The sequence below is a fragment of the Dasypus novemcinctus genome, chromosome 1, assembly GCF_030445035.2.
Source record: "Dasypus novemcinctus isolate mDasNov1 chromosome 1, mDasNov1.1.hap2, whole genome shotgun sequence".
NCBI lineage: Eukaryota > Metazoa > Chordata > Mammalia > Cingulata > Dasypodidae > Dasypus > Dasypus novemcinctus.
This window is the reverse complement of record NC_080673.1, coordinates 156211052-156234705: the sequence shown is the minus strand read 5'-3', so window position 1 is coordinate 156234705 and position 23654 is coordinate 156211052. Positions and strand designations below refer to the sequence as shown.

General features: G+C 39.5%; 1 protein-coding gene across 2 annotated transcripts in view; it reads left to right on the top strand.

Annotated features, from left to right (window-relative positions):
- Positions 1 to 23654, top strand: part of CWH43 (cell wall biogenesis 43 C-terminal homolog) — a 90863-nt gene that overhangs the window by 55661 nt on the left and 11548 nt on the right. For both annotated transcript variants that reach the window (XM_004469778.4, XM_023592078.2), the window contains exons 10-13: positions 254 to 359; positions 1399 to 1534; positions 8988 to 9137; positions 15054 to 15198. In XM_004469778.4, coding sequence (XP_004469835.1) covers positions 254 to 359; positions 1399 to 1534; positions 8988 to 9137; positions 15054 to 15198 — 537 coding nt within the window. The remainder of the gene's footprint in view (positions 1 to 253; positions 360 to 1398; positions 1535 to 8987; positions 9138 to 15053; positions 15199 to 23654) is intronic.

Sequence of the window (23654 nt, the reverse complement as noted above, 5' to 3'; positions counted from 1 at the left end):
GTTATTAGAAATACTTTCTAAACATTCCTCCATTCTAAGCGTCAGCTACATGTTCAAAGGAGATTTATCATGAGATTACCATATAACAAATATCTCCTGTTTTTATGAATTAAATATGAGCAAATGTCTGGGGATATTCTTTTGCCAATGCTAGGGAAATATGATTTTTGGTAGAAAGACAAGGAGAAAATGAGGTTACCAAAACTGCCATTGTTCACAGTCTTCCTAAATTATCATTGAAACAATTCCTCAGGCACCAGTCAAAGAAGTCTCTGCTGCCATCTGGCCTTTCAGGTTTGGATATGACAATGAAGGATGGTCTAATTTAGAAGGATCAGCTCGATTGCTCTTTGAAACAGGTAAGTCTTACTGGAATTAGTTCCAGGGTTTGAGAAACTACTATAATCACTTTTATTTTGAGTAAGATCCTAAGTTCTAGGAGGATGGCCTGCTGGGTCATACACTAATCTTCACTAAAAAAGGCTTTTTACTTTCCTGGGCAGCTGCAGGACAAAGCTTCTATATTTGAAAGCAATTCACTTGACTGAACAAAGCCTCCTCCCGGGTGTACGCAGGCATTCTTGTCATGCTGTTATTAGAGATGCCCCCTGCTGGTGGCTCCTGGCATTGAAGACTCCCTGTTGGGGACCCAGAAAACTGTTGGATTAAAAAGGCAGAATGGGCCAGAGTCATGATCTTTTGGGAAACAAATTGATTGCGTGCCCTGCCATATTCATCTTTGTATGAAATATGAAGCGTGTTTTAAGACATGTGGGAGTTTGTTTCTTAGAGCTACTACATGGCATATGGATCAAGAAAAGTAAAGGGCTAAGTGTTCTTGTTACTCCTATTATTAAACACTTCTCCTGAGAAGTGTCTGACTGTATGCTTGTACGGCCAATTAAAGTTTACTTGGGCTTTAGTTTTCATTTACTCCTTATTACAGGCCTTTGGAGGCATATCAAGGCTGGGGTCTGAAAAAGCTGATAAACAAATTTCTGTTCCAATACAATGAGGTGTTTGTCCTGGAATAGAATGCTATTGTGAACTACTATATTGTTTCTGAACATAAATGGGTATTTGAGGAAGGTATTAAAATTATTTGAAACTTAGGATATTTAAGAAAGAAGTTTAGAATATTTGAAAACTGAGAAAATTCATGTTTTTAACCTTTCCTATATTTCCTCAAGGTGTTTCATATTTTAATTACTTTCTAAACATGGGTTAATTCCTTAATAGCTCAGATTTGAACAACTTTGCTTTAGGCATTCATTAGGAATTATTTTTTAAAATTTTTGAGTAACGGCAAATGGGTTCAGGGTCAAGAGTAAAGTTTGCTAAACTTTTTTTTTAACATTACTCTGGTTAACTACTAGATGCATTTGCTTTTCTGAACAGGAGCAGATTTCATAACGATTTTGGAGAGTGATGCTTCTAAGCCCTATATGGGGAACAATGACTTAACCATGTGGCTAGGGGAGAAGTTGGGTTTCTATACCGACTTTGGACCAAGCACAAGGGATCATACGTGGGGGTGAGTATACCTTGGGAATTAAACCTGAACATAACCCTGAAGGACAAGGAAGCCCAGGCTTGGGGTGGAAATTTGAGAGTATTGTACCCTCATCCTAATAATGTGCCTCAGTGACGCTTCTTGGGGGACTGGGAGATGCTGAAGAATAGATACTGATGAGGACTTCACACGGGGCTGATAGCCCAGCATCCTCCCCTTGGTGGTACTGAGCACAATTCTTACCAGAATTGGTGTGGCTCATTTGGCACACCTCTGTAACTCCAGAGTCAAAAGTGTCTTGTGTACCACGGAGTTTAGACTCCAAAGCAGTGGTTCCCAGCAGTGGGTAGTAACATAGTTGCTGGAAGTTCTGAAAAATTGCTGGTGTTTGAGCCACATGCCAGACTTACTAAGTCAGAGTCTCTAGAGAGGGCAGAGTGTGGAGCCTGGGCAAGAATATTTTCAAAGCCTTCATGGATGTCACTGATTAAGAAACCCTGAATGAGAAACAAAAACAGATTTTTGTGAATAGCATTATCTTACACCTTAAAGGAAAGCATTTTGCAGAAGAAAAGATATAAGTGTATCTGCAGCTAAGTTTTACATAGCATTGTGGCAGGCTTTCACTAAAGAACATTCTAGACAAGGTATAATTGGAGTCTTAGAGTTTGGTTAAAAAAGTGAAATCCAAGGGATTTTTAAATGAATTTGGAATTACGTTTTGATGTTCTACCAAAATGTAGATTTTCCTTATTAAAAATGCAAGATAGAATAGACCAAAATGTTTTTGAAATTCTTTTTCAAATGTGTCTTCAGGAAAATTACCTTGTCAAATGAAAAGTGTATTTTTGTTTAGTGAAATAAGTTTAAGAACAAACCCAATAATAAAGCTCCAGAGAAGTTTTGGTACCAACTCAAAATATCTATGTCTTCTTAAGGCTGCCAGAACCTCTAGCAACATCATGCCGTGATTGTCTAATGTGTGGGTTATCCTTTGCTCCTGGATTCTCTTAGAACCTTTTGTTTAATTGTATTGCTACATGAAGTTTGCCAGAAAGATGAAAAAATTGCCAATCAATTAACTTTTCTTTTTTTTGCACCTCTGAGTAAAGTTTGCTAAAAGGTGAAGTAGAGACCAATAAAATACATTTTGAATTGGGTGCTCTTATAGTCTTTTTTTTTTTAAGATTTATTTATTTATTATCCCCCCTTCCCTCCTCTGCCCTGCTGTTTTTGCTGTCTGTGTTGTCTTCTCTTCTCATTTTCTCTCCTCTAGGATTCATGGGATTCAATCCTGGAGACCTCTAATGGGGAGAGAGGTTCCCTGTCAATTGCTCCCCCTCAGTTCCTGGTTTCTGCTGCTCTTCACTTTGACTCTCCCCTTGTCTCTCTTTCGATGAGTCATCATCTTGCTGCGTGACTCACTTGCACAGGGCACTGGCTCACCATGTGGGCACTTGCACAGGCACTTGAACAGACACTGGCTCACCAAGTGGGCACTTGTGTAGGCATGCTTTCTCTTCTTTTTCACCATGAGGCCCCAGGGATTGAACCCAGGTCTTCCCATATGGTAGGCAGAAGCTCTGTCACTTGAGTCACATCTGCTTCCCATGGTGCTCTTATGTTTTAAGCATCTTTGAACTTGTTGGGCACACAATGCTGAGTACAATATTATTCCCACATGTAAGGAGCTCACTGTCTAGCAGTGTAAACAATTAACTCAAAGCATGCAGTTATGAGAGATAGAACAGAGTTTGTACAGAGCTTTGTGGGAGCACAGAGAAGGGGCTGCCTCAAGCTGAGTGGGGCTTGGAGTCAACTTCGCATTGAGAAGCCTAAAAGGTAAGGTATTTTCCAAGCAGACAAGACGAGATGAGAAGACTATATTTCATTCACAGAACCAGAAGTAGCTCAGTGTGAATGGACTGCATAGATTTAGGAAAATGGTAACAATGTGAGATTGGAAGGTAGGAGGTGCTAATTACCAAGGGGTTTTTATGTTACTTTAAGGAGTTTAGTCATTTTACATATAGAACCCCTGAAGGATTTTCATTGTGCTTTAGAAAGGTCATGCTTGAGGAAGATGTAAGGTTGCAGAGCAAGCACAGCTATTTTCAATATTCCCAACAAGAACTGAAGAAGGCCTGATGCAAGCATGGGGATAGAGAGAAGAGAGACCTGAGGGCTACTTAGAGGGCAGTTGAGGGAGGATTCAGAAATGATTTTCGGTCATGTTTTTGGATTTGAGAGGTTGGTGGGATGGTGGTGCTATTCCATGAGATTAGGAGAATAAAAGATTTCGAGGACATGAGGGTGATTTTGAAAATGTTGATTTTGAAGTGACAGTAAGACCTGCAGACATAGATGATGTCCTTTAGGTGGTTGGGTGTTCATATCTGGAGCTCAGGAGAGAGGACCAAGCCAGGAACAGCCTGGGGACATAGTTGCTGGTGGTACTTGAGGCCCTTGGTGTGAAGGACAGCATTGCTAAGACTGCGTAGAAAGGGGAGTATGGAGAATGGGACCTCAGGGGGTGTGACCATGATTCCTTTCCCCTATTATTATGAATGAGTAAGTTCTGAATGGAACTTCATTCTTTGTTCATCACCCTTCTAATTTTAAAATGTGATTCAAAAAATTGTTCAAGAATAGTCAGAAATAGCAGCTATGTACAGCAGGGAAAACAGAGATTGAGAGGTGAAGCATTTTCTTGTTTGTTTCTTGTTTATTATTACTGAAATAATGAAAATGCTCTAATGATGGAGGTGATGAATGCACAACTATGTGATTATACCAAATAGTATTGATTGTACACTTTAAATGAATTGTATGCTTTCATATGTATCAATGAAAAATGTGATTCAAAACCTCTGAGATTAGAATCCACTCTTAAAATATTTGAGGTTTTTTACTATGAGTAGTGTCTGCTATGGGCTAGTAACTTTTCTTCAAAGTTTGGGGCATCCTGTGTATGAGTTTTGTTTCAGAATGATATTGAGCAGAGGATAGAAGTTAACCCTGAACTGCCTTTATTCTCAAGGTAGTATGACAATAATGTCCTCCAAAACCAGGGGCGCAAAGGCAGGCCTTTCAACAGCCATGAAGTACTCAAGGTTGGTGACAGAAAGGGTAGGAGGTGTGTCAGAAAACATTGGGTTCCTCACAGTATTTGCCATAATATTTTCCAAACAAATAAGTAACAGCATCAGATCTATCATGGGACATGATGGATTTTTTTAAAAAGTTACTATTGTTCTCAGAGGTTCATTTTTTTTTTTGTCTTAAAAAAATTTTTTTTAAGGTTTATTTTTATTTATTTATTTCTCTCCCCTCCCCTCCGCCCCAGTTGTCTGTTCTCTGTGTCCATTCACTGCGTGTTCTTCTGTGTCTGCTTCTATTCTTGTCAGCGGCACCAGCAATCTGTGTTTCTTTTTGTTGCGTCATCTTGCTGTGTCAGCTCTCCATGTATGTGGTGCCATTCCTGGGCAGGCTGGACTCTCTTTCGCTCTGGGCGGCTCTCCTTACGGGGCGCACTGCTTGGGCATGGGGCTCCCCTACACGGGGGACACCCCTGCATGGCACGGCACTCCTTGCGCGCATCAGCAGTGCACGTGCGCCAGCTCCACACGGGTCAAGGAGGCCCTGGGTTTGAACCATGGATCTCCCATGTGGTAGTGGACGCCCTATCCATTGGGCCAAGTCTGCTTCCCTTTTAAAAACTTTATTGACGTATATCAGTCATATATAAACATACATAAACAATAAGTGCATAGTAATAGTTGTGAACTTACAAAACAAATATATATAATAACGTCATACAGGGTTCTCATATACCTCACCTACCACCAATACCTTGTATTGTTGTGAAACATTTTTAATTAATGATGAAAGAGTATTTTTTAGTACTAACCAAAGTATCTTACACTTGGTGTATTTTTCCCTCAGCCCACCCTACTATTATTATTTTTTTAAAATATCGTTTATGCATGAACATACGTAAACAATAAGTGTATAGTAAAAGTTGTGAACTTACAAAGCAAACATGCATAACATCATAGAGGGGTCCCATACATCAACCCACCACCAGCACCTTGCATTGTTGTGAAACATTTGTTACAAATTATGAAAGAATATCATCTGGTCAGTACTCCAAAGAAGATATGAAACCTGCTTCTTCATAATTTAGGTAATCATAAGGTGCTCAGGATTAATATTATTGTTAATTATGAAATGTAGAAGAGTGAAAGAAAAGCTGTTCTCTGAGGACCAGAGCTGACAGTTCTCTGCAATTCATTAGGGCAAGAAGAAAGAATTTGCTTTTTTAATTTATTCTGCAGTTATTTTGCATCTGTAATGACATTTTTTTTGAGAGTTGGAATTGGTTCCTTTATGAAAAAACTGAAAATATAATAAAAATTAAAACCAGCTTTACAAAAGCGAGCCCTTGGAGTTTCTGCCTTCTATCTCTGGCCCTCCAGAGGTGTGAGGCTGCCACTGCAAAGCAGCAAAAGGAAAAGGGCTTTCTGCCGTCTCCTTTTCCCCATTCTAGTCCCATCTTTTTTTTTTTTTTTTGAGGTACTGAGCCAGAGATTGAACCCAGAACCTTGGATGTGGGAAGCAGGTGCTCAGTCACTGAGCCACTTTAGCTCCCCTGAGTTTGTTTTATCCATTTATGTGCTTGTTGTTTGTTTATTTTTGTTTTTAGGAGGCACCAGGAGTGGAACCTAGGACCTCCCTTTGGGAGGCAGATGCTCAACTGCTTGAGCCACATCTGCTCCCTCTATTCCCATCTTTAACTCCACAGTGGGAGTCCTGGGAGGAACCAAACATATGTTGGGGAGTAGGGACCCAAGGCTGTATGGTGAAATGGCTTTTTTTTTTTAGGAGGTACTGGGAATTGAACCCTGGACCTCATACATAGGAAGCAGGTGCTCAATCACTGAGCTACAACTGCTCCCCCACAATGGCATTTTAAAGCCTAGAATGTTTGATAGTGTGCTCTTTACTATTGTAGCCTATACCCTAACTACCATTTTGATTTGATTTCTTTGTCATTTTATAAGGAAATATTAGTAATTTTTAAACATAAATGTTTTCTTCTCATTATAACACTAAAATTTGTTCAGATTAGAAAATATTATTACTATTTTGATTTATTTTCCCAGTGCTTTTTTGCTACAAACATATATAATTTTAAAAAATAAAATTAGGAGTATAAGGTATACTTTATATAAAGTACTGCTTTCTACTTTACGTAATACAGGAGCATATGCTGATGTTCCTTAAAAATTAAAGCCTGCTTTTTTTAATGACTGTATAATCTTTACTTTTGGGTTGGAAGAGGCATGTGAAAGTGTTCTCAGTGAGCAAATGGAACCATGAAGGAAGGACATCAAGCAAGGCTGGAATATTAAGGAATCTGTAACTCCTTCATGGGAGCTCTTTATTCAGTGGAGGCCTCACCTCTGAGTTGTTTTACCCCTGAATTCTTAGGATTGGCTAAGGGATACCTTAGGGTACCCGGATGGGTGCAGGGGTCAGGGAAGGGTGCTGTCAGCCTGGGGGCAGCCTGCTGACAAAAAGAGGCAGGAGTCCGAGGATGAGAAAATGGCAAAGGCAAGGGAGGGAGTATGAGAGCACTGACATCCTGCACACATATGTGAGATGCATATTCTGTTTTCACTATTATAAACCAGCAGTGAGCATATCCGATCTGTATCCTGTCCTCATGGAGCTTATATTCTAATGTGAAGAGATAGAAATAAATGTTACACAAAGGAATAAAGTAATTTAAGGTAGTAAAAAGTGCTATATAGAAACAAGGTACTGAGAGACAGAGACCGACTGGGTGGGCAGTGATGATCGGGTCTCCTATTCCAGATAGGGTGATCTGGAAGGTGTCTCTGAAGACCACACGATGAGGAAGACCCAGGAGCTGAGGGAACAGCCAGGAGCAGAAGGAACAGCCAAGGTATCAAGCGTGGTGCATAGGATCCAGGCTGAACTGGTAAAATGTGTGGTCAAGGGCAGACACCTGATCATAGAGAGCCTCATCATCCATGCTTAGGACTCTGGCCCTACCTCTATTGTGATGGGAGCCACTGGAGGATTCTCAGCAGAACAGTGGTCTGATTTCTATTTTAAAAAGTTCGTTCTGGCTGTTCTGAGAACAAGAATGGGAGGAAGCGTGTGAGCAGGGAGAGGATAGGTGCAGTAGTACAGGGGAGAGATGGTATTGGTGGCAGTGAAGGTGGAAGAAGGGAAAATTCAGAAAATATTTCAGACAGCGTATTGATGGGGGCGAGAGAAGTGACTAATCGGGCAGTGTCTAGGTTTTTGACCTCAATAACTGATAGTATGTGATCCTTTTTAATGGAAGGGCCAGGAGAGCATCAAACTTGTGCTGTTTGAGATGCTCCTGGGCAATTAGGCAGATGCATATAGCTTGGAGGGACAGGCTGGGGCTCTAAATTCGTGTGTCATCACTGAAGAGAATGTTTTGTGTGAAGGACTCCATGAGGGCATCAGGGGGATAGCACAGGTAGCTGGAGAAGAGAAGCCAGTTGTGGCTGAGCTTTGCCCAACCTTTTCATTCATAGTTCTTTAACTTAGGGTGACATTAACGTTTAAAAATACGTTTATTGGACAGTTTTTAATTTCTAATTTTGTGAATTGTTACTTTGTACCTTCACTGCCAAGATTGTGGAGCTGTAAATTTCAATTCATATTACAATTGTTTATGAAAATACAGAATATTTCAGAGTGTCAATGCAAATAAAATGCATGTTGTGTATAATGCTCCTCTTTTGGTGTCTCCATAGCACTTATTAAAACAGTTGGGGGGCGGCGAACTTGGCCCAGTGGTTAGGGCATCCGCCTACCACATGAGAGGTCCACGGTTCAAACCCCGGGCCTCCTTGAACTGTGTGGAGCTCTGCTTGTGTACAAGGAGTGCCATGCCATGCAGGGGTGTCTCACGCATAGGGGATCCCCATGCTCAAGGTGCGCCCCGGAAGGAGAGCCACCCAGCGCGAAAGAAAGTGCAGCCTGCCCAGGAATGGTGCTGCACACACGGAGAGCTGACACAAGAAGATGACGCAACAAGAAGAAACACAGATTCCTGTGCCACTGACAACAACAGAAACAGACAAAGAAGACAACACAGCAAGTAGACACAGAGAACAGACAACGGGGGTGGTGGGAAGGGGAAATAAATAAATAAATCTTTAAAAAAAAAACAGAGTTGGTAGCTGTTGTGCTTAGTGGCCCAGCAAGACATGCTAAATAGCAGAGACGCAATGAACTGACAAGCAGGACAACTCATCTCTGCCACGTTATTTCTCCTAATGCCCTCAGATGCTTGTTGTATGGCACATCATTTTAGACGCATCATTGTAATGACACATCTTAGTCTTGTCCACCTGGTATGATGGGACCAATAATGATGCATGTATTTCTTTTTATTCCAATACAGGATTATGGCTTTGTCAAGATACCCAATAGTGAAATCGGAGCATCACCTCCTTCCCTCACCAGAGGGCGAGATTGCACCAGCTATAACGCTAACTGTTAACTTCACAGACAAACTGGTGGATTTTGTTGTGACACACTTTGGGAATCACGAGTGGGTTTCTTTGGTCTCTCTGATACTTATAGAAATGTTAAGAAATACTAACAAATTGAATGCATTTTCTTTCCTTTCCCAAAGTATTTTTTCTCTATGTTGCTGCTTTTAAAAATCAGGCATAGAAATATTTTGAGATGCATGCAGTCATTTATAATATGGCTACGTTTAGCCAACAATTCATCAACACATTTTATGTGCAGGTGCTGTGCTAAGTGCATTACTGTGTTTAATCTTCATTCTATATGTGGTAAGTACTATTCTAACCCCATTTTACAGATGAACTAGTCTGAGAAAGGTTAAATAACTGGTTCAACCAATGTCACAAGCTAGGAAGTAGGTAACTTCAGCTCCAGAGCCTGCACATTTTGAAACCACACAGTAAACCAGACTACAGAAAAATGAAATTCCCTTTTCCCACAGGATTAGTGCTACTAGAGATGTTACTGTTGGGATTTGAGAATACTAAACAACATTCCTTTTTCCTCTCATGTTTTCAGAATCAACTTATAGGTAGACAAGAAAGTCTGGCAGATAGAGATCAAAATATCACCTTTAATACTGATAAGCCTATTTGGAAGACATGACTTAAGTATGCTCATCTAGATATGCCAATATATACCCCAACAATGCATGGAACTGACTCCCTTCCCCAAACAGCAGAGCCTGCCCTGTCAAGTTTTACCTTTGATGGAGAGAACATGCCAGAAACACTGAGTCTGCAAACTGGCAGTTTCCCAGGAGAAGAAAGAAGAAAGATTTGAGACAAACATGCTCAGTTAATTCTTCTAGACCTAATTAATTAGAAAAGTCCTCCCCGAAAGTAAAGGGTAGAGAGAGAGGCCTGAATAGTTTTCCTAAGAAATCTCCTATATAAGGAAACATGATGAATGGGAATGAGTTTATTCTCCAAATAATCACATTCACAGTCATTGCCTTGGTATGAAAAAATCATGGATATTGCAATAATATATTGTACAAGCAAAGTGAGAAGTTCATAAATTATGCTTTACCATATAAACCATAACAATTTAAAACAATGATGCAAAGTGCTATAAAAATGCTCTAAAATAGGCTTGCATGCCCTGCTCACATTAATTATACAGGAGGCCACAGAGCTTTAAAGTTACACCTAGAACATTAGAAAAACATTATTGTACTGGAAGTCCTATCTAAACAAAACTAATGTGTCTGCTCTCCTTATTTTCCTCATTACCTCACTTTTTTCTCACTATTATGTGAATCTGTGAAAGCATACTTGAATGCTTTCTGAAATAAATCATAGCATAAGTAATATAAACAGCCCATCCAAATATAATTAGTATGGACCATTCACTAATCAGATTTCTGCTTGTCTCCTTAGAAATTAGAAGGGTTTTTTTAGGATCAATGATATAGATGGCTCATATTTCTTTAAAAAGCTGTTTGAAGAAGGGCCTTCTGTTTTTCTTAGTAATTTTCATGCAGTAATTACAGTTATTGAAAAAAATCATTCCAGCAACCTTAAACTGCACTCCGAGTTGGATTTATCTCTTTAAAAATAGGTACTTTAGTGTCTAAAGTTTGCCAACTTCCCCTTAGAATTTTACCTAAGAAACATTTGAATATACTCTTACCCTTTTTTCCCTTGCTTATTTTCTCTGTCCCCTTTCACTCCTCTCAATCTCGCCCACAATATAAAGAATAAATAGTGAGAGTTGAGAGGGATAAGAAAGATTAAAAAGACATGTTAGGAATGTGCTTGGAAAAGAGGAGTGAAGGATTGCCTTATCTAATTTTCTATTGATCACATATTTAAAGCTCCTTGATTAACACCATATCCTTTACTTACTACTTTTCTCATTCACTTGATTTTGTAATAACAACAATATTAGCAAAAGGAATAATAGCTGTCACTTCTTAAGGAGCTATAACTCCAGGGAAGGAAGCAGTATATATATTTATATTTATTAATTATATACCTCATTTTTTAAAAAGTTTTAGATTACAGAAAAGTTACATCAAAAGCACAGGGGATTCTTACATCCCCCCCATTATTAGCATCTTACATTAGTGTGGTACATTTGTTTCAGTTGATGAACTAATATTGAAGCATTGCTACCAACCAAGGTCTATAGTTTACATGATGATTTACACTTTGTGCCGTACAGTTTTTTAGGCATTGACAAACATATACTGTAATGTATCCATTATTGCAGTATCATATAAAACAATTTCCAATGCCCTCAAAATGCCCTGTGCTCCCCCTGTTTATCCCTTCCCCTCCCTTCTGAACCCCTGGTCACCACTATCTTTATATCAGTATTATCAGCTGGAAGCAGTGTAATTTAATGAAGAGCTTGGGTTATAGAATCAGACAATCTGGTTTGAGTCCATTGTCTAATTCTCTCACTATGTAACCTTCACAAAGTTATTTAACTTTCTTGAGCCTCAGTTTCCTCATCTTTCAATAAAGGGCAGTAATCTTACATACGTCATAGGATTCTTGTGAGAATTAAGTGAGATAATATATGCAAAATACATGAATACAGCAAATGCTCCATTAGAACTGGCCATTATTATTAAAATAAATTAGACAACTTCAAAGTAAGGTGAACTGGACAGGTTTAAAAAGAATTCATTCATCAAACATAGCACAGTGCTAGCTGGAATCTCTATCCTCAAGGAACCTCCATTCTTGTGTCACTTGGAAGCTCGGTCCATGGACACTGTGCTGTACAGCCTCCCAACCAGCCACATGAGACTTAGCACCTTGAATAATTTGTGAAGCCATGATTTTGTATTTTTGTTTGCCTTTGTTTTCCATAATGCTAGATACAAAACTTAATACTAGATATAAAACTTCTCATATAAACAGATTTCATTTTCTGGAGATAATGGCATTCAAAGGTGAAATCACATTAGGAATGAATTATAAAATGCTTGTGCATGTTATTAGCTGATTCAACAAAATTTTATAAATTACTGCCTGCACAAATATCTTACAGTCAATAACTAGGAAATAGCAATACTCCCTAGAAATCATTTAGGTAAATACCATAACTAAAATTGATATTATTTTATGTGATTAACTTAACCTACCGTTAATTGCCAGTTTTTTTGTTTTGTTTTGATTTTTGTTTTTTTTCTTAATCTATAACGTGTCTTGTAGAAAGAGGAAATAGTACAGAACCTGTAGTCTGGAAACTTGTTTTCTAGTTTTGGTTCTGTTGCAAGATAACATTGATAGTTCCAGTTTTTTTCTGCTCTAAAAACGGGGTAAAGCTATTAATATCTTTTTACCCCAAGTAGTAGAATTATTGGGCTGATCAAATGTTAAAAGATAAAACATTCTCTCTTTCTCCTCACATATATGCATGTACATTTTATTTTTTATCACCACGTAACATCTCTGAGTAAATGTAAAACTAAACTCATAAGATTATTTTCCAATAATATATTGCTAAAATATATTTGAATGAAAACACTACCTGTCTTGCAGTTCTCAATCTTTCTAGATTGGGATTTGAATCCTAGGCCCGTGTATCAGAAGGAACAGAATTTACTATACACCTAATGAAGGGACTACTTACTAAGATGTTGAAACAGATAAAGGAACAAATGAGATGCTGAAGCACTCAGAGACACTGGCAAGAGTGGGAGACGTTACAGCCCTTAGGACTTAAGGAGAGAATAAAATAGTGTTTCCAGAGCCCATTGAGTTCTGGAACCAGGGCAAAGGGGCACTTGTCATGTGGAATTCATCTACTGTCAGAGATGAGTCCCAAAGTCTCACCTTTTCAACTCCTGATGGTGTTTCCAATTAGCCCAACGCAACTGGAAATCAACAGACAAGGGACATTAGAAGAAGAAATTTGCAGGGATCATCTGCCAGAGCATAGAAAAGAGCAGAGAATGTATCTGTGAAGGAGAGATGGAGAATAACAATAGGCAAATTTCTTATAACCTCATTAAGAAAATTGAGCTACAGCTAAGATGGAGTTGAAGAAGGACAACCACCACACCATGGAGCCTAGAGTGATTACAACTGAAAGTGGGAGGATTGCATCCAGCATCCATGTGGAATCTGAGCCTCCTCTTGACATAGAGGTGCAATGGACACAACCAATCCAATGGCCACATAGAAGAGGTGGCATTGGATTGGGAAAAGTGGACATGGTGGCTGATGGGTATGGGGAAAGGCAGGAAGAGATGAGAGGTGGAGGCGTCTTTGGAACATGGAGCTGCCCAGGATGGTGCTTCAGAGGCAATCACCGGACATTGTAAATCCTCACAGGGCCCACTGGATGGAATGGAGGAGAGTATGGGCCATGATGTAGACCATTGACTATGAGGTGCAGAGGTGCCCAAAGATGTACTTACCAAATCCAGTGGATGTGTCATGATGATGGGAATGAGTGTTGCTGGGGGTGGGGGGGGAGAGGTGGGGTGGGGGGGTGGGGTTGAATGGGACCTCACATATATATTTTTAATGTAATATTATTACAAAGTCAATAAAAAAAAATTGAGCTAATGTCTTTCTCAGTTATTGTGGGAATTCTAATTCAAATGACATAGGTCCTGGCAGATAGTAGGTATTTAACAAATGTTCATCCTTTTCACTCTTCTTTTTCTTGAAATATTTTAAAAATTACTTGGCTGGTTTTACTTGCTTATTCAAACTTAATCCTGTCTTCAAATCCAACCTCAATGAGATTTCCCCAGTCTTCTCTGTCCTCTGTGATCTTCCTCCATCTTCCTCTGTCATTTTTTTCCCCTCAATGCTCATTTTTTGGCTGTCTTTCTGTGTAAGTCCTTGAATTGGTCTGCTGTCTGTTTGCTCTTGGGTGCATTCCTTGCTTTTCTTTTTCTCTGCTATATACTGCAAGGAACCATATTCCCTGGACTCCCTTGCTTTCTGGCTTCTGGGCAGGTTTAGCCAATGGGAAGCACAGTGAAAGGTTGGAGGATAGGAGGAGAGAAGCCAGGTGTCTCTCATCCTTTCCTTCTGCTGCATCTGATGTCTCTGGCAGAGGATGAGTCTCTTCTGTGGCTCCAGTTTCAAGCCACATGGTCCCAGCCTCTCTGGGCATCCTTTGCCATAGCTTCCATCCCCACTAGTCAGTGCTGAAATCTGGTATTATTACCTCCTTGTGTGGTTGCTTTAGCCATAGAGGTAGTATTTTCCCTGCTATTGCTAATCTCTGGTTGCCTCACCCACCCTTCTTTGTCTTCCTCTCACCTAGGTAACCAATTCCCTATGTTAATTTCATTTTGTTTGAAGCACCTAAAATGGTTTCAGTTTTCTTGGTTGGATCATGTCAACTGTGATGTACTTTTTTTCAAACAGATTGACAGTAAACCCAGCCCCACCCAAATAGCTTCATTTCCCCACCTAATTACCTCAGTTATATTTGCACAGTATTTAGCATAGTAAAAAGTACCATGTTTAGTCAGGATTTGGCCATGGGAGCCAGAGAGGGTTTTAGAAAGTGCTCGGTTGAAGAAATGGAGTGGGTAACATGATTCTGGTGTGTTCTATGGACATTAGCATTCTCCTTCTTACCAGTATTCCTGGCTTTTTCCTTTTTATTGGGGGGGGGGGGTCTATATGTTTTTCAGGTGTAATACTTATGACTAGGTACCACATTATTGATATAATTTCTTCTGATGAAAGTCGGACAAATGCTATTTTTAGAATCAATATTTAAGTCAACTTGACTCCAAATGATTTGTGGAGAGGGAGCATATTCTTAGTTAAAAGTTTGTCAGCCTACTTAGGTAAAAGTTTGTCTGTCTACACAGCATTGTCTTGTGTAACATTAAGACATTTGCCCAAATAGGAATTCCTCTGGTTTTGTGCAATATTCGAAGGTACCTAAGACTTTAAAAATTGCCTTGAAAATGCAATAAAGAGATATTTTTTGCATTTTTTAGAGATGACCTGGACAGAAAACTTCAAGCTATTGCTGTTTCAAAACTACTGAAAAATAGCTCTAATCAAGTAATTTTTCTGGGATATATCACTTCAAAACCTGGATCCAGAGATTATCTACAGCTAATTAAACATGGAAATGTGAAGGTAACACAGTCTTAGTAAGATTTCTGATTTGTTAATTAAAATGCTTTTTTTCATGTTTAAAAAAAAAATCAACCCAACAATTAAATATGTTCTGATTTATCTACTGTTGCATAGAAAATCACATGACACACTGGCTTTGAACAGCAACCAGTTATTTATTCACAAGCCTGAAATTTGTGAGCAAAGAAATGCTCAGCAGGTATAGCTCATCTCTGCTCCATTTAACTTTATTTAGGTGGCTCACCTAGAGACTTCCTTTTTTTTTAAGACTTATTTAATTTATTTATTTACTTATTTCCCCCTCTTGTCGTTTCCACTGGCTCTCTTCTCATCTTCTTGTTCAGGGGGCAGTGGAACTGAACCTGAGGCCTCCCATGTGGGAGGGAAGCACCTAATTGCTTGAGCCATCTCCACTTCCTGTTTTTTGTGTCTCTCATTGTGTTTCCTTGCTGTGTCTCTTGGTTGTGCCATCTCACTACATCATCTTGTTGCGCTAGCCCATTGCATCAACTTGCTGTCTTGCTCGTCTTCTTTAGGAGGCACCAGGCACCGAACCCATTTGAGCTACATCTGCTTCCTGTGACTTTCAAGATGACTCACTCACATGGATAGCAAGTTGGTGCTGGCTGTTAACTAGGAGCTCTGCCGGGCCTATGGGCTTGGGGTCTGCATTTCTCTCCATGGGCTTCATTCTTGCAAGGTGACTGGGTTCCAAGAGTGAGTATCCCAAGAGAACCAGGCAGAAACTCTATTGTCTTAATATGACCTAGCCTTGTAATCACACAGTGTCGCTTCTGCCATAGTCAAAGCGGATTTAACTGAAGAAAATATAAGCCTCACATCTCAATGGGAGGAGTAGCCAAATCAAATTATAAGAATACCATACCATATGGGATGTAAGATATTGTTGTGGCCATGGTTAGAAAATATGATGACCTACTTTATGAGAGTTTATCATGATATAAGAGCAAAGTAGAAAATGAAATATCACACAGAGAGGTTGGCTGATCAGCCAGGCAGGATCTCACCAAATGACATTGAATTAGTCCTTACTTTTTTAGGTCTAAAACACTTGAAAAAATCAGTATATCCAGATGTAACCATGCTCTGGGGAACTGACACAAATAAAATCCTCAAGAAACAGATTATGCACTAGAATGCCAAATGTATTGATTTACAATGAGAAGTAATTTTTATATGCAGTTAAACCTTACAGAGATGTTTTGGTCCTTTTCATTTTGCCTTTAACTTCCAGTTTTGAGATAATATTTATAGAAAAAAACACCTTATTCATATTATGTTGATTTTACTACTTTAACTTGTAGAATGTAACATTATTTAGCAAGTTCTTGGAGAGACAAAGATGAGAAAGAATGGCATAAGGGGAGTTTTCTGTGTGCTACAGAAAACACAAAGTAACAGTGGGTTAGAAAAGATAGAAGTTTATTTCTTTATGTAAAGTCTGGGTAGGTGATTCAGCACAAGTGTGGCACTTATGTCAGGAATCTGTGCTTCTTCCATCTAGGGCCTCCACTTTACAAGGCCTCCATTCCCAACTTTACCTCATGGTCCAAGGTGATAGCATTCATGTTTTAGTTACCAGGATAGAGGAAAAGTAATGAAAGAACACACAAAGCTATGCGCATTATCTCTAAAGGTCAGCTCAAGGAAGCTGACTCCAGGGAGTGCATGTGGCTCAAGTGGTTGGGCCCCTGCCTCCCACATAGGAGGTCCAGGGTTTGGTCCCCAGTTCCTCCTAAAGAAGGCAAACAATGAGCAAACATCCAGCAAAAACAACGAGCAGACAATGAGCAAAAACAGCAAGGAGATATTGAACAGACAGGGAGCAAATACGATGAGCAAGACAATGAGGAAAACAATGAATAGACAATGAGCCAAAACAAGCAGGGAGAGTAGTGGATGTGGTTCAAATGGCTGGGTGCCTGCCTCCCACACGGGAAGTCCTGGGTTCGGTTCCTGGTGCCTCCTAAAGAAAAAACAGACAGCAAGCAGGCAACAAGCAAAAACAAGCAGATGAGTACAAACAATGAAGGAAAAAACAACAAACAAACAGATGAGGGAGCCATCTGTTTGGGGGGGGGGTGGGTGGAAGGAAGCTGACTCCAACCCTTGCACTCAAATTTCATTGACTGGAATTTAGTGATATGGACATACCTTGGGGGACAGGAGGTTGAGATTTGTAATATGTAACCTCAAGGGCCATATTCCTAGTTAAAAATACTGTAATTTTGGAAAAGGAGAAGGACAGATGGCAGATATTAGGGAGCAAGAGTTAGTCTCTACCACAGTGGATAAGGCAGACAGTGGAGACTTCATTTTTGGCTTTTGTCAGAGGGCTTATGGTGGTGACATTTTTTATTATGGAGAAAATAAATAAGGAAGTTTTGCAAAGAAGATGATGGATTCAGCTCTGGGCTGAGTTTGAGTCATCTTAGGGACATAATGGAGATGGAATTCAGAAGGGCAGTCAGGACTAGAGAGGTCAGGAAGTTACCATCTTATGGGTGAGCATTGAAACCATGGGAGTGGAATGAGCATGCAAAAGGAAGACCAAAGAAAAACCCCAATAAAGCCACATTTAATGTGGCTCTCATGGGGGTGATAGGTGAGGGAAGACAAGGGAGATCGTCTCAGGAAAGAGATTGGGAGAGTTCAGAAGAAGGGGAAAACCGGAGAGTGTGAAGTCACAGAGGCTACATTAGTTATTTATCACTGTAACCAACCCCAAAACTCATTATTTCTCTTGATTCTGTGGGTTGACGGGAAAGTTCTCTGTTCTTGTCTGGGTTCACTCATGCAGTCTGCTGTAGGGAGGTTCAGCTGAGGCTGGAGGGTCCAAGACAGTGCCACTCACATGGCTGCTCCTTGGTCCTAGCTGTTGGCTAGGGCTTGCTCCACATTGTCTCTAATCACCAGCCTTGCTGGGGTTTCATTTATCAGCTGTGTGACCTGGGCACAAGTTATTTAACTTTTCTGGGCCTCAAGTTCCATATTTGTAAAGTGGCGATGGTAATATTTATTGCATCACAGGGTTATTTGTGGATGAAATATACTAAAAAGTCTGCAAATCTCTCAGCCTTGAATGTAGGATGCACTCAATAAATATATATAAATAAGATAAACTTGTTTGTAAGAACATGGTCAGTTAAGTACAAAAGAATGTTATACAATATATTACAAGTCTGAAGAAAAACTGAATCCTAATGAGAGGGCATTCCTATATTTGTGTGTGTATATGTGTATATATAAGGGATATGCTTGGTGTTAGAGAAGAGGAATTTAATTTGATTTTTATTTCATCCTCTCTTGGTTTCTACTATCACTCTCAGAAGCTGTGTCAAGATTGGCAGTGGATTCTCATATTGCTTTTTCTATTAGGAAGTTTATTAATGTGGAGAAGAGTTTTAATCATAAATGTTTGGATGAACAGATTTTACTCTATAAGAAATTAGTCTTAAGATTTGACAGCATCTTTTTAAACCTAATAAAATGAAATAATAGTTAAACAGATTCATTGTTTATTATTCCCAGTATGACTAAATTTTTATCTCTTCACAGGACAAACCAAACTAGTGCTTTTTGATCATCTTTAAAATTTACAATTTAACTTTAAAACTTATTACAATTTTCTTATGTATACAAAAGGTATATATGTATTTATAATTATAAATAATAACAAAGATTAATGTAATAGCATCATGTGTCCACCACCAACTTTAAAGGAAAAAAGAGAGAAGTAAATTGTGGTATATTCTTTTAGGATTCAAAATATGTTTTAGTTAAATTTTAGTAGTAAAATTCAGATATATTTTTATTCATAGGATTTTAAAAAAGAGGAATACTGAGACTTCTTCCTTCAGTATAGCAGCTCCATATTTAGAGTTTTCTGAACACATTATAAAAAATGTTTCTGCTCTGCTTCTCTTATGAAAAATAACTCCTATCTAAAGCTTTCAACATCAAAAAGACTCATGATTGCTTCCAAAATGTGTTTATTTCCATGATTCAATTTAACAAACAAATATTGAGCACCTGCTGAATGCCAGGATTCGTGCTAAGTGCAAGAAATACAAAGATCATTAAGAGTGCCTCTGCTCAGGAAGGGATGGTATAACTGGTGTGCATAAATTGCTTCACAGAATGACAGATGAAGATGTGGTAAATTCTGCTTGGGTTGGGGGTCCTAGAAAAATGCAGGAATCCACAAACTATATTGTAATTATTGATTTACCTGCTGTGATGGTTAAGTTCATGTTGGCTAGGTTATGGTGACTGATTATTTGGTCAAGAAAAAAGTTACTGTGAGGATTTTTCATCGATTTAAATCATCAGTAAGTTGATTGCATCTATAACTGATTACATCTGCAATCAAGTGAGGAGATTAACTTTAAAAATGAGAGAAGATTCATCCAATCAGTTGGAAGTCTTAAAAGAGAACTGATGATTTCAGGAATTAGAAGGAAGAATTTCTATCTCTACTTCAGCCAGCTTCTCCTAGAGAAGTCATTGAAGACATTAATCTGTGTTCCCAGCTTGTGGCTTGCCCTATGGAATTCAGACTTGCACATTCCCAAAGTCATGTGATCCAATTCCTATAATAAATCTAATAAACCTCATATTTACATTATATATGTATATATATCTATATATCTACATAGATATATATCCTATTGATTCTGTTTCTCTGAGGAGCCCTGATTAGCATCGATTTGCCACCAGGAGTAATTCCTGAGAAACTGAATCTTACAGATGATATAGCTGAGTGAGTGTGAGGTTTTGGCAATTGGTTTGCTAATCTGGTTAGATTCCAAAGCACTAATAACTATAGTGATCACTGATATTCCATGGTATGAACTGACAATAGAGATATGCAAAATACTACAATTGGATACTGCTACTCAAATGATTATAAGTGGCAAGGCTCTGGGTGAGAATGTATTTGATACCTTAACAGAGTTCTTTAGAGTTAAGAGTAATGATATTGGCTGGTTGTTCCTAAATATGGTGGATACAGTTGTTAAAGACAGGGATGAGCTCAAGGGTTCAAATTCCCAGCTTGAGTGCCTCATGAAAGACATGAAATTTTTTGTGTATGTCCTAAAAGAAACTCTTTATTTTGTGTAGCCACAGACTTAAGACTTTTGAAAACCAGACCCACAGACTCACTATGTGAGTGGCTGAATTACAATGTAAATTGAATCCCCAGCCTTGCAAGGTGTCTGCCGTTAAAGTGAGGGCATTGACCAGAAAGAAATGAAATTCTGAAAACTGGAATGGAGACCTGTGAGTTGATAGTGATAACAGTGGCGACACTGAAACCCTAGAATCTGCTGAGTCTTTTTTTGCCAGATAAACCTGTAATGGTCTGCCCTGACGAATCAGCCATCCAACTTCCATGTGAAGAGATAAACCTGCTGTGCCTGATACACCTATAACAGCCTCCCCTAACAGTGTTCATACGTCAGAGTGAAGAAATTAATCCTGTTTCACCAGATGAAACTGCAATAGAATATCCAGAGATAGCTGACTTGCAAGACACTTCTAATTCTCAAGATCACCCCCATAACCCTGCATATCAGAGGGTGGGCAATAAATCCAAACAAAAATTCGGAGACCTTCCATTTCATTCAAATTTCTGGGTATCCAGTGTTGTGGCACATGTCAGGATATCCCTTCTAGGGATGTCTGTTGGATCTGGCCCATCTACGACCAATAACAGCCACAATGCCAACTTAGCCTCTTTGGATTCTGGAGACAACATATTCCTCATTTGGGTGTGCGACACTGTCCCATTTATCGAGCAACCAGAAAAGTTGCTAGTTTTGAGTGGCAACTGGAACAAGAAGAGACTCTGCAACAGGTCCAGGCTGCTGAGTAAGTTGCTTTACCACTTTGCTTATATGATCCAGCAGATCCAATTGTTTTTTCCACTTTGCTTATATGATCCAACAGATCCAATTGTTTTGAAAGTTTCAGTGGCAAAAAAAAAAAAAAGATTCTGTCTGGAGCCTTTAACAAGCACTTACAGGAGAATCACAGAGTAGACCCTTAGGATTTTGGAGCAAAGCCCTCTGCAGGTAACTACTCTCCTTTTGAGAAACAGCATTTGACATGTGTGATAGTTAACTTCATGGGTCAACTTGTCTAGGTTATGATGTCCAGTTGTTTGGTCAATAAACACTAGCCTGATTGTTATTGTGGGGGTCATTCATGGATTTAAATTATTCATAAGTTGATGGCTTCTGTGTCTGATTATATCAAAAGCAACTGGGGAGATTCCCTGGAACAATGGGAGAAGTTGAAGGCATTAAAAGGTGATGTGATGGTTTTAGCAATCAGAAGGGAGAATTTGCACCTCTGCTTCAGCCAGCCAGTTTCTCCTGGGGAATTCATCGTAAACCTTCACTGTAGTTTCCAGCTTGTGGCCTGCCCTGTGGAATTTGGACTTGCCTATCCCCATGGTCAAGTGAGCCAATTCCAATGAAAAAAAGAATACCTTATAATATTCACATACCATATATTGACATAATATTTAATATTTACATAGTATCTATTTATATAAAATATCCATCTATGCGTTTATGTATATGTCAGTTCTGTTTCCCCAGAGAAACCCTGATAAATACAGCCTGCTAGAGACCAAATGCTTAACCACGACCCACGAAGTTACCATGAGACCGCAATTGCCTATCATGAACTGGGTGTTGTCTGACCTGCCATGCCATAAAATTGGGCGTGCACAGTAGCACTCCATCATTAAATGGAAGTGGTATATATGAAATAGGGCTCAAGCAGGCCTTGAAGGCACAAATAAGTTACAGGAGGAAGTGGCCCAAATGTTAATGTTCCCACTCTTGCCGTATTACCTTCTCTTTCCCAGCCAACAGCTATGGCCTCTTATAGAGTTCCCTATGATCACTTGACGAAGAGAAAATTCAGGCCTAGAAGAATAGCTACAGCGCTTTCTATTTTCTGGGCAGAAAATCCTCCTGTGGTGAAGGGAAATCCTCCTAAGGGGCAGAATTTTGAGCAGTGTACCTAGTTTTTTATTTCATGTGGAAGGAGAAATGGCTGGATATGTATTTGTGTATTATTTCATGGGCTGTGGCCAGTGGTTTGGATGGTCAGGGATTTGGAAGGCTCATGATTGAAAAATTGGTGATAAAGAGGCCTGGAGGAGAGGTGTATGGATAGAATTTTCTGAGCGGACAAAAAACATGAGCATGTTTGTATCCCACATGAATGCTGACCACAGGGTACCTTCAGTAGAGAAGAATTTTAATGATCAAGTGGATAGAATGACCCATTTTATGAATACCAGTTGGTCTCTCTCCCCAGCCACTCCTGTCATTGCCCAGTGAGCTCAAGAACAAAGTGGCCATGGCATAGGGATGGAGGTTATACATGGGCTCTGCAGCATGGACTTCCATTCACCAAGACAGACTTGGCTACAGTCACTGCTGAGTGCCCACTCTGACATCAGCAGAGATCAAAACTCAGTTTCCAATATGACACCATTCCCCTAGGTGATCAGCCTGCTACCTAGTGGCAAGTTGATTACATTGGACCATTTCCATCATGGAAGGGGCAGTGTTTTGTTCTGGAATAGACACTGCAAATACAGTTTTGCCTTCCCTGCATGCAATACTTCTGTCAAAACTACCATCTATGGACTTACAGGATGCCGTATTCACCATCATGGTATTCCTCACAGCATTACTTCTGATCAAGAAACACACTTCATGGCAATTGAAGTGCAAGAATGTATATATGCTCATGGAATTCACTGGTCTTATCATCCTCCCCATCATCCTGAAGCAGCTATTTGATAGAATGGTGGAATGGCCTTTTGAAGACACAATTATGGCACCAACAGGGTGGCAATACCTTGCAGGGCTCAGGTGGTGTTCTCCAGGAGGCTGTGTATGCTCTAAATCAGCATCTGCTCTATGGTAGTTTCTCCCACAACCAGGATTCATGGATCCAGGAATCAAGGGGTGAAAATAAGTGTGGCACCACTCACTATTATCCCCAGTCATCCACTAGAAAAACTTTTGCTTCCTATCCCTGCAACTTTAAGCTCTACTGGCCTACAGGTCTTAGTTCCAGAAGAAGGAGTGTTTCCACCAAAAGAAACAACAATGATTCTCTTGAACTGGATGTTAAGACTTGCACTTGGTCACTTTGGACTCCTCAGCCTCTGAATCAACAGGCAAAGTAGGGAGTTACTGTAGTGGTTTGGGTGATTGATCCTGATTATCAGATAGGACTGGTACTACACAATGGAGGTAAAGAAGTGTTTGCCTGGTGTCTTAGTTTGCCACAGGGCTGCTAATACAAAGTATCAAAAATGGATTGTTTTTTATAATGGGAAATTTGTTAGCAGTAAAACTTAAGAGTTCTAAGGCTGTGAAAATGTCTAAATCAAGGCATCA